The 11,229-nt window shown below is 47.8% G+C and overlaps 1 protein-coding gene across 2 annotated transcripts in view; it reads right to left on the bottom strand.

Annotated features, from left to right (window-relative positions):
- LOC139101565 (potassium voltage-gated channel protein Shaw) overlaps positions 1-6,599 on the bottom strand; it is a 15,616-nt gene extending 9,017 nt beyond the window's left edge. For both annotated transcript variants that reach the window (XM_070654806.1, XM_070654805.1), the window contains exons 1-4: positions 6,015-6,599; positions 2,588-2,966; positions 1,381-1,575; positions 222-1,266 (exon numbers count right to left, since the gene is read on the bottom strand). In XM_070654806.1, coding sequence (XP_070510907.1) covers positions 222-1,266; positions 1,381-1,575; positions 2,588-2,914 — 1,567 coding nt within the window. In that variant the 5' untranslated portion in view covers positions 2,915-2,966; positions 6,015-6,599. The remainder of the gene's footprint in view (positions 1-221; positions 1,267-1,380; positions 1,576-2,587; positions 2,967-6,014) is intronic.
- Positions 6,600-11,229: the final 4,630 nt, after the last annotated feature.

Consider the following 11,229-nt stretch of genomic DNA (forward strand, 5'->3'; position numbering starts at 1 on the left):
ACGTAAAAGAGAATTCTCAAGCTGCAGTTCGGAATAATTGAATCGCGTGCCAATTGCGTGATAGATAGAAGGGCTGGCTTAAATCTTTCCTTTGACGTGTGTAACCCCCCCCCGTGTGACCTCTCCCCGGTTGCGGGTACCAGGGTGAACTAACGAGTTAAGTAAAAGTCGAGCTCACGAATCGTGCAAAACGCCTCAGTGATTGAACGCCTTCGAGTTACCTGTTTTCGTGGCGAACGGATCCTTCGGGTGGTTCGTCTTAATGGCGTTCATTCTCCGGTTTTGCGGTCCTTGGCCGCCGCCAGTGCATCCGACGCCGGGCGTTTGGCCCATGCCGAGGCCGTGGGGCCCAGTGGTGACCGCGCCCCCGCTGGACTGCATGTGCGACATTTGCGGACATCCTGGGGGACCGACGGTCCCGGGCCCACCGGCCACGCCGGGCGGCGCGCCGGGTGCCCTCACACGTGGCTGTTCGACCGGCAATACACGTCGTCTCTTCTTCGGTAGCTTGGCTCGCGCCTGCGTGTGACTGTAATACATCGCAAAGTTGCTAACGATCACGGGCACGGGCAGGGCGATCGTGAGGACACCGGCCAGCGCGCATAGCGCGCCGACAAACATCCCAATGTACGTTTTCGGCACCATGTCCCCGTAACCAACGGTCGTCATCGTCACCAGAGCCCACCACAAACCAAGTGGTATGCTCTTGAAGTCGTTCTTCGGATTGTACTGCGTGCGCTCCGCGTAGTACACGAGACTAGCGAAGATGACGATGCCGAGGACGAGGAAGAACACCAACAGCGTGAGCTCCTTAGCCGAGGCGCGAAAAGTTTGTATCAAGATCTTCAGGCCCGAGGAATGGCGGGTGAGTTTGAACAGCCTCATTATGCGTATGATGCTTAAGAACTCGAGGATGTCGGCGTTCTCCAGGTGCGCCGCGAACCGCTGCAGCGCCAGGTCTACGTAGAAGCTCAGGGTCGCGACCATGTCGATTAGGTTAACCGAGCTTTTAATGAAGTCGCAGCGGTTCGGGCTCGCGGTGATACGTATTAAGAATTCTAGGGTGAACCAGGCGTTACAGATGCATTCGATGTAGAAGAAGACATCGTGGGCATTGGTGCGAGTCTTGTCCACCACCCAGTCCGTCACGTTGTCAGTCTTTACCGAGCGATTCACGATCACCGGTACTCGCATGTCCGGATGTGTTTTCAGGCAGAACGAAAGTATCGAAACGCAGATGAAGAAAACGGAGACTATACTGATTATCTGAAAAAAAAATCGAGGACGTACGTCGCGTTTAATGATACATCACGGGGAAGGAAATAAATCGTTAATTAACAAATAAATCAATTACATTAATCAACGTTTAACGAGGCGTACCTTAGCTGCGACAGAGGAGTAGGGTTCGTCGAAAAGTGACCACATCTGAGGTTTGAGCTTCTGCCACCACGTGAGGTTCCCCTCGTAGTACGCCTCCTCGAAACCGAACTTCCTGGCCAGTTCCTCCTCGGTGGGCTTCTCGGTGTCGAGGTCCAACCTGTCGAGGACCGTCAGTGTTTCCTGCGTATCCCGATGCTGCAAGGGCGACGGGGCGAAGAGGGAGGAGAGAGACAGATGCAACAACGAATGTTATTCGTACCTGCGAAACTCTTTCTCGAGTGTGCTTTCTTTCGTGCTTTTGCCTTGGAACAAATAAAGCGCGCGTGAAAAGCATACGCGGAGCCGCCGATGCGCCTCCTCGCGTTAGCGACAAATAAATCCCGCTCTCGGCTTCGATCAAGCCTTACCAGAGGATTCGGCTCGATGCTGCGTACGTTTATTTCCGAGTCTACTCCAAGTCGCTCTACCCGAGCTGGTTCTCCGATTTTATTTGCTAGTAGTTCTCCGACCAATATTGGATCATACATTTCCTCATTATTTATTTTATCGGGAAAGATATATGTAGAAAAAAAAGAAAAAAAAAAATAAAGTACGTTCTTTTACTAATTTAACGTTACTTTTTTTTACGCCACATTTTTTTTTTTTACCTTTTATCGATCTTTTACTACCGTCCCGGGAGTATAAATACATGATCCTATACCATGGCCTCCTCGTAAAATTAATTTAAGTGAAATCAATCAAGTAAAGACACACTTTTTGCTAAACAGATGGAAATGATATTAATTTCAATTGACGAGAAAGAGCGAGCGGTAATATTTAAAGGCACTTAGGTGAGAAAATGTTAGCGTTTGTGCAATCACGTGAGCGAGATAATAAAACGTACAGTACGCTCCGATGTAATAGATCGCCGGGCAAAAATTTTTCCGGCAATATTTAATACGTCGTTCCGAACGAAAGAGATTACACGCAACTCAAACCCGTCCCGTCCATTTGTCATCGTGATCCATTAAATGTGCCGAACGAGCTTATTCGCCGTCTCCACGGTGAATAAGCCGGTCCGTAGCACTTTAATCCCGCGTGACACGTACGGTGCGTCGGGTGGCGCGTGGAAAAAAAAAAAAATTTTCGCGCGGTCCGTTTCGCTGATTTTGCGTGCAGCCACGCGTGATTAGGCACGTGCACGAGACATACACTGTTCACGATATACCTGCGTGTAGGTCATCCAGCAGCAGGGCTCGACCTGATTCGAGTCGAGCCCCCAGAAATCGAGCTCTTCCTCGAAAAGCGGGCCGCATACGTCCGTCGGGTAGTGCAGCTTGCCGGTGCGATAGTAGTTGAGTACCTGGGCGAAGACACCCGGGTGTCTGTCGAAGAAGTATTCATTGAGGATCGGGTCGTAGTTGGCGAGGGCCTCGGTCAGCCTCGAGAGCCGCGTCGCCGGGATTTTCTTCAGGGTCGCCTTGTACGTCTCGTGCCGGATTCCGCCCACGTTCAGAACCACGCGGTTCTCCGCGTCCATGTTAATCAAGTTCATTTTGATCACGGCTCTGCTACCGCCGGCCCCGACTTAAAGAAACCCATGCGATCTGCGAACAATCAGCGCGTCCGTCGCGTGAATCTAAAATTGGCGTGGAAAGCCGCCGGTTTTCTCCCGCTCCCCTTTCCCCCCCTCACACCCCTCTCCCTCCCCCCGCTCGCGTCGGCCTTATCGATTTTATCCGATTAACCTTCCCAAAGCTCAATCAAGGCTGATGCAATTTACACCCTTGTAAACTGAAAATTAACTTATTTAAACGGAAATTAACTTTGAACCAATCGATCTTAATTAAAATCTTGTTTGGAGCATGCGGCATAATTTCTCGAATAATATCCCCCGAAAGAGTTTTTATTTATTGAACGCGAGCGACGGGGATGCTTTGCCCTGTCGAGTCAATAATTCATGCCCATAATTCATTAATATATGTCGCTCGAGTTTATATGTAATTTACGTAATATCCGATTGCGCAATTTAATTCAGATTGAAACGTAAACAGTGCAATTTATTTCGATACGTTAAAAATTGAAATCGCATTCGGCCGCGCGCGGCGCTCGAAAGGATCGAGCGATGCGTTTTCGCGGATGATGATTTTATCGTAATATATCACCCCGGTTTTGCCGGGCCGGCCGCTTTGACGTCCCCGTAATCTCATTTGGATTACACGGCTTCACGGTAGCCGACGGAAAGTGTCATAGCGGCGTCATTGCTTTAAATCCTGCGCTCCAAAGACCGACGGCCGGCGCGATCGGGGAGCCGCTCGCGTCACGATAATCGTGACGTTTAACATTTAATCAAAAGCAACGTCGCCGATATCGAGCCGTTTAGCTACGTGGCTCGTAAATACGCCCTAGAAATTCAAGAATCGCTCGTAAATACGCCCTAGAATCGCCCCCGGCCCTTTAGGTATCTCGCTGGGAAAGGGCTGTATTCATTCAGCTCTTTCATCTCGAAGCAACGGACGGGAAGTGCAGCGCCGCGAAAATAATTCCCCGCCAGGGACGTCAAAGCTGTTGTTGCGGAACGTAAAAATTACGCAGCTGAGATTACAAAATGCACGAGACATCAAAGTGCGTGGAAATTAGAAAAAGAATGGAAAGAAAAAGAAATTGAATAAAATTTTAATTACGTTTTTTCTTCTATTTTTTTTTTTTTTAAAGATTGCTTCGCGTAGATCGGTCCGCTCGCGCGAATTTATTTGCCAGGATTCTGGGTTATTTTTTTATTTTTTTTATTCGATTATTTATGCGCAATCGTCTCGGGCGGGACATTTTTAAGTAACCTTCCCTTGACATCGACACGTCTGCATTAACCAATTACGCGCCTCTGACGCATCGATAAACCTGTCGAACGTGAATCTGATATAAAAAGATAACGTTCCAATTCTGGCAAAAATAACATTTCACTTCTGAGCTTAATCTGAGAGGACAGGCATCGTGTTTGCGTCATTCTCGAACGCATAATTAAAGAAAAACAGTACGCGTCAATGAACGGCTCGAAAGGGATAAAAAGCTCCGGATTCTATAACGATAAATAAGCGGCTACAAATTATCACGTTGAGCCATGAAAGGAAAATAATTACCGTTCGTACAATAAAAACAATATTACTAAAATCACGATTAGACTCGTCCACTTTTTTCTTTTTCTCTCTTTAGCAAAGCACTTTTTTTTTCTCTCCGCCTCGTGTGCATTTAAATCTCACGGCTACTCGAAATAGCCGAGTTTGAAAAAAAAAGGAAAAAAAACCGTTTGCGAGGTGATCTGTACCTCTGAACGTTTGCCCGTGTAATCTTTTGTGCCGCATTAAAAGAGCGCGGCCGTGTAAAGAAAGCGCCGCGCGAAATCAAAGGAACAGGTGTATCGGCTTTTCCATCCCGCTGTCGCTTTGTATGCCAACTGCGCGAAGTTGTAACCGGGCTGTAAGGGCCGACAATGTGACTCTCGTTCGCCGCCACCTCCGGCGAGCCCGAGCCCGAAGTCCGATTATCAAATCACGCGCTCGGGATGCGTCGCGTCTGACGGATGTACGAGGGTGGACGGGTACTAGACCGCGGGGTGCGCTATCGGGGCGAACGCGGATGGTACCGCGTATCGCGCTAGTCGCGCGGAGGTCGACGTGCCTGAGTCCTCGAATTAGCGCGCATGAACGTTACTCTAAATCAACCCTGATCGCCACCGGCGCGGCAGCGACGGCGTGGGGACGGCGGCGCGAAGCGTCTAGCAACGACGAAAATCCGATCGAATCTTCGAGGTCGGGGCGCATTCCCGTGACGTCATCCGTACGTATTTTCGCACGTGCACGGGAGCGAGGAGCGGCATTTCGGATGGCCGACCGTCGAAGGGTGCCGACGTACCGCCCCGGGTCTTTGCGCGGGCGAGCTTAACGAGGCGTTTGTCCATGGCCGAGCTACAAATTAGCATCGGGAACGACGGCGACGGTGGTGGTGGCGGCGTCAGGCGGCGTCGGCCAACCCCTTGTCGCGCGAGAATCGATAGTCTGCGTGCACGAAAGGCCGATATTGCGCCCGGTACGCCTGTACCGACGCTACCACCCGCGGGGTTCGTTTCGGCTTCGCTTCCGACGCGCGGGGAACGGGACACGGGGAGGGGTGAGAAATCCGCCGCGAAGCACCGTTTCGCCGGACTGCCAGTGGTACCCAGAAGAGACCGCCGAACTCCCGATCCGGCCGGCTGGCGAGGTCGATCCGAGGGAAAGACGGCCGAGAAATCAATGAAAGCTGAATGAATGCTAGAAATTCTGGAGTAGGTCAGGCGAATCGACTGGTTCAACGAGCGCGCGGCAGTGACGCGAACGATCGGACGAACCGCGAACTGGCAACCACCGCAGCGGGGATCTGCACGGACGGCGTCGTTCGAAACGGGATAATTCACTAAATATCCGGCCCTAAAGGGTCGAAGCTGGTTCGCGAGCACTCGTGGGGTCGGCGCGTGGTTCGCTCTGCTCTCCCCCCCAGGATATCCCAGAGGGATACCCTCGTGATCGACACGTTTCCACTCGAGCACGCAAGCGTTCTGTTTCCTCGTCACGAAGTCCTTCCCCGTCGTTTCTACTTTGGGGCGAGAAAAAAAAAATACCTACCCTCGGCCGCGCTCTCTTCATGTCTCGGAGAGATTCCGCGACATCTCGACGGTACTGCTCCGATGTTGCTCCGCATTCTCCATGTCGCCGTGCCGCGACGATGGCGATGGCACGCCGCGAAAGTATACCGAAGTTAACGGGCGGTTTTGCACAGTAGGCACTATGTTGTCCTGCGTGCTACGTCCAGCGTTTGCACGAGCACGAGTCCCCTCGTTCAACTCCCCCTCGTCCTTCGTTCCTTTCCCGACCCTCGTCCTCCCTTTCGCTCTCCCTCTCTCCTTCCTGCTCTCTCTTTCTCTCCAGTAAAAGGTCAGGTCAGGCAGGGAACGCGCCGCGAAGGCAGAGGGCGTTTTCCCCGTCGCCGTGCTCGCGAATGGATCATCGGCAGAACGTTCAGGCCTACGCCGAGGTATCACCCGACGCCGTCATAGACGGCTCGTCATCGCCGCCGGTTCTCGCCGTCCACCCGTCACTGACCGACTGGCGGATGCTGCGAGGGGGTTCCCCGAAGGGTCGGCTCTGTTGCGGCAGGTCGCGCGTACGGAACTGAGATCGCACCGACGTCGTCTCTACCGACGAAGAACGGCGGCGTCGTCGTCATCGTCAAAGTCGAAGTGGGGGCTGGCGTCGCGACGGCGACGGCGTGTGAGGAGGTTGAGCGCGCATCCGCTTCGTGCGCGGCTACGCCACGACGACGACCACGAGTTCGAAGTGGCCCTTGAGTTCGGCCGAGTTGGTGACCGAGGCGATGACTTAAAGTTACCTCCGGAGCAGTCAAGCCACCCCTTCTCGAGCCTCGCATTCAACAAATGCACCCCTTCCCGCGATCGCTAATCCCGGCACCGTGTAGGCGAAAAGAAATCCGGTGTTTAATAAATCGCCCTGCAATTGCGCGGACGACGCGCGAGCCGAACGGCGCTGAAATGTTAAAATATAATTTAGGTAACGATATTATCGATCTCTTGAAATTAATCGGCTTTCTTCGAAGGACTAATTCACGATTAAAATCGTGCGATTCAAAGTTCTCGCTTTGTTTAATTTAATAAGACTCGCGATTACGCGGATAATTACTTTTTAGGTCACGAGCGCGCGCTATTATCTCCTTCCGCCGCTCCTTCGATTTAACTTTCCGCAGGATCCCGATTTTTCGTAAGACTGTCAAAACCCGTGGGAAATATCGAAATTCCACCTGACATTCCGCGCTTGTTATTGCTCCGTAAATGTCCATCTCCGATCGATTCTTCTTGCCGTTCTTTTTTCGTTTCGTTTTTTTTTTTTTTTTACGAATTCCTTCTTGTTTCTTTCCTCATCTATACTGCATATTTCGCGATATAAATTTATAACAGGAGGACTTTCGTTGGTAAGAACAACTTGATTGATACGCCTCGGATTTCTCCTCTCTGCTTTTCAATTTATGATAAAAATGATCGTATCGATCACGTGTTTCATTAACTTGGGAGCACGTTGCTCGCTCCTCTTTTTTTTTTTATTTCTTTTTTTTTATCCGTCTGCGCAATCTGTTCCTAAAGATCGCAAAAAGCGTTTGATAAATCTCTTCATTTATCCTTTCAACAGACTCCCTGACTCGCGCTGCTTCTTTTTTTTTTCTTTTTATTTTTTTTTCTTTCTTCTCTTCACTTTGCGCAATCTATGCGCCGGTAGGAGATCGGTAATCGGCTCACGCTGGCGATCCTCGGGGGCTCTCGACAAGGGGTGGTGACTCGAGTTTGGGCTCGACGTGAGGGCTGCGCCCGAGGAGTGCCGGCGAAGTAGAATGATCTACAAATACTTGCTGCGAGGGTAGAAATACGATGCTTGTACACACGAGGTGTCGCGTTTACGCGGCGAGTTCCACGTGTGGGTGGCAAGACACATCCCCGAGGCCGCGCGGAGTAGATTGCCCCGTTCGAGTGGGGTCGTCGTTACTCTCAGGCGAATTTCTACGTCGCCGGTCGATGGCTTACGCTTGCGCTCTGCTACTTCTTCAGGGGCACCCTTACTTCGGAGTCTGTGTGTCGAATTCACACCGTGAGAACAATCCCGACACTCATCCATTAGCCGCGAGTGAAGAGGATTAACGTTCGATAACCCGAAGATAATGCTGATCATCCGCAATATTCTCGAGAGATGTCGTACTCCTTTTGTCCGCCCGGAACTTTCCCCAAACTTGTTAGCGAAGCTCGCAAACTTCCACCATTTTCTTTATTAAATAAAAAAAAAGAAAAAAAAGAAAAGAGGGAAATGAGCTAATAATTTAATTTTATAAATAAACCTCGTGGACGTAAAACGAATATCTACGTTTCGATAAAATTATACGAACGTGAAAGATATTTGGAAATCACTTGTGAAACGACTTATGCAAATAATATCGACGTATAAATGACGCGTGGGTGACATCTGTGTTATATAAACATATCCAATCCAGTAGTGATTGATCGCGGTGTTAAGTCCATTATTTATTTAGGAGGCTCCGCCGAAGTTGGTGATCTTCGCTGTCAACATAATTCTGATACGTCGACCTCGTTTGTCTTGGAAAACCCAGAAAAGCCTTTCTTTTCCTTCGGCGTGGCTCGCTGTGCGCTTGAAAAATTTACTTTTTTTCAAAGAAAGAACTTTACTTAAAACAATTCTTTTTTTAAATATCTATATTTACCCGTCCTTTCCATCGTAAGATCCTTCGTGCAATAACGGAGGATTAACAAGGCAAATAAATAACGCCGATAAGCGGGCTGTATATTTGGCCGTTGTCGAAGTACGGCTTGTCGAAAGGAACGAAAATGCGAGGACCGTAATCTTTGCCATCTTGTTAAAATCCCTTTACGATTCTCCTTCGTAAAATCGAAAACTCGGGCGATCTCAACGTCGCTGAGCTTTTTCAGCCACGAGCTTATCGAGGATTCTCAGGTGGCTTGCCTATCTCGATGAATGCAATACGTGCTTCAGCAACGTTGCTCTACCTAGAAAAAAAAGTTATCTCGAAAGATTATCAAAATGGTCAGCGAGCGCGATATAGTCCCGTTACTTATAATCACATAATTATTTTCATATCGATTGCGAAGCGACATGAAAACGTGGAAAAACCTGCAGTGACAAAACCTCACGAAAGACTTTGCTTTAATTTTTAACAATGTTAAACTCGTTACTTTTATGTTCGGCGATGAATCTCGAAGTGATGCCGATTCATCACTTTTTATCAATATCCTTTTCAATTCCCGTACAATAGAGAAGCATGTATGATTTTAATTTAAGAGGCAAATTAACCCGCGCGGTAACGTACCTTTTCGTTAAACTATATTCCCTTTTATTCTCCTTTATCTAATTTGTTCAGGAAACTTGTTAATTACGATTATTATTTCATTGAAATAAAAGAGAAATTAGATTCACGTTAAAACGAATCGTTGATGCGTCGCAAATTGCAAGCGTGATTGAAGCTGCTTTAAATAATTGACAGAATATTGACACGAAATTATTGGATTTTACATCCATAATGTACACACATGTGTTTTCCTTTATTAATTATTATTTTTTTTTTTTTTTAACGTGTATTTGTATACGCTCGTTGCATATATCATTCGGGTTTGATAATTAACGAAATAACATTAAGCAATTTACGCGGGGGCGCTTGCCAAATCAATGCAATTCGAATCGAGGACCCGAAAATTTCGATTTCCTTTCGAAGAGCGCGCATCGCACGTCCCCGGTAAGCTGAATTGCTTCCCGGTGCTACGATAATTGAACACTTGCGCGAAAACGTCCGGATGCCTGTCGTAAAAGTATTCATTCGTAACCGGATCGTAATTCCGTAATTTCGTTAATCGCGACAATCTCGACGCTGGGATTTTCCGCAACACCGCTCACATTTAACGGCAGCCGATTGTTCCATTCCCCGTTTTTTATTATTATTATTTCTTTTCTTTTTATATTTTACAGAGCTCTTTCTCGTAAAAGAGATAGGAAAGAAAACTTGCTCGAAAGAGAAAAAGAACTATAAAAGAATTTCGAACGATATCGAGGACTTTATGTATTGAAATTATTTTTACTATTTTATTTTATTTGTAGTTTGAGAAATTAATAATTGTTAATATTCCCTTGTAATCAAAAATCTGCCGGTACATATGAGCTCTGCATCAATTTTAGAGATTGATATGCGTTTATCATGCAGGCGACCTCTCTGCAGCAGTGAAAGAACTGCGAGAATATCAACGATGGTTCGTAAAACATTAACATAATATAATAAATTCGTATATAAATGCGATAACGCAAAATAAATACGCGATAACAGACATATAGATTTTATATATAAAGTACATTATAATTGATTAAATTTTTAATTCGTAAGATCAAATAAATGATGAATAAAACTGTATTGATTTAAAGAAGAAGATATGAAAACTGAGCTAATAAATCTTAATTTAAAATAAAATTAAAATACCCAAACGTACGATACGTTAAAGAGAATTTTCTAAATTAAAAAAATGTTTTACATTGGTAACTCGAAGAAAAGAAATAAAAAAAAAAATAAAAAAGAAAGAGAACATAGTGGGACTAAAATTCGATCATCCGATTAAAGTTATGTCGACTAAAATACTTAGTCGCTTGAACTTTAAAGGGTAGTTCCGGTTTCTCTACAAAGAGGGTGATGGCGGAAATCACCAAGGGATGTGCGGGAGCTCCATCTGGTCTCGCGACCGGTCTCGTACCTCTCTTTTCCTCACCTTTCCCTTTCTCATTCTCACTCCATTTTTTTTTCTTTTTTTTTTCCTTTCTTCGCTTCTGCTTCTCTCCTTCTTTCCGCCTCTTTTGCGCTCGTCTCGCGATCGTAGGCGTCGTTACTTCCGCGCGCGTGTACGTCGCAAAACGTGGGCGTCGCGGCTTTAAGAACGGCGCCTGTCTATGACGTCATATTTGCTTCATTCCGCCGTGCTAACACGCATCCGGCTCGGCTTTTCAATATTGCAACTGTGTCATCTCGTTTATCGCGCCCCCTCCACCCTTGCCGAGCGCCCTTCCGTTCCCCCCCCGCGGCCACCCCATTCACCGCGCGCGACGTGCCAGTTCTACTGTGGCATGTTTAACATGTCGCTTTTTTATCTTTTCTCGCAGGTAATGCCATTGTCCCGCGTGCACACGTGCGCCCGCGACGGAACAATCCCCCGCGTTGATTTCCCGGTTTCCCGTCGATCCCGCGACAACGTTATCGGCCTGATTACCGCTG

The sequence above is a fragment of the Cardiocondyla obscurior genome, linkage group LG04, assembly GCF_019399895.1.
Source record: "Cardiocondyla obscurior isolate alpha-2009 linkage group LG04, Cobs3.1, whole genome shotgun sequence".
Classification (NCBI taxonomy): Eukaryota; Metazoa; Arthropoda; class Insecta; order Hymenoptera; family Formicidae; genus Cardiocondyla; species Cardiocondyla obscurior.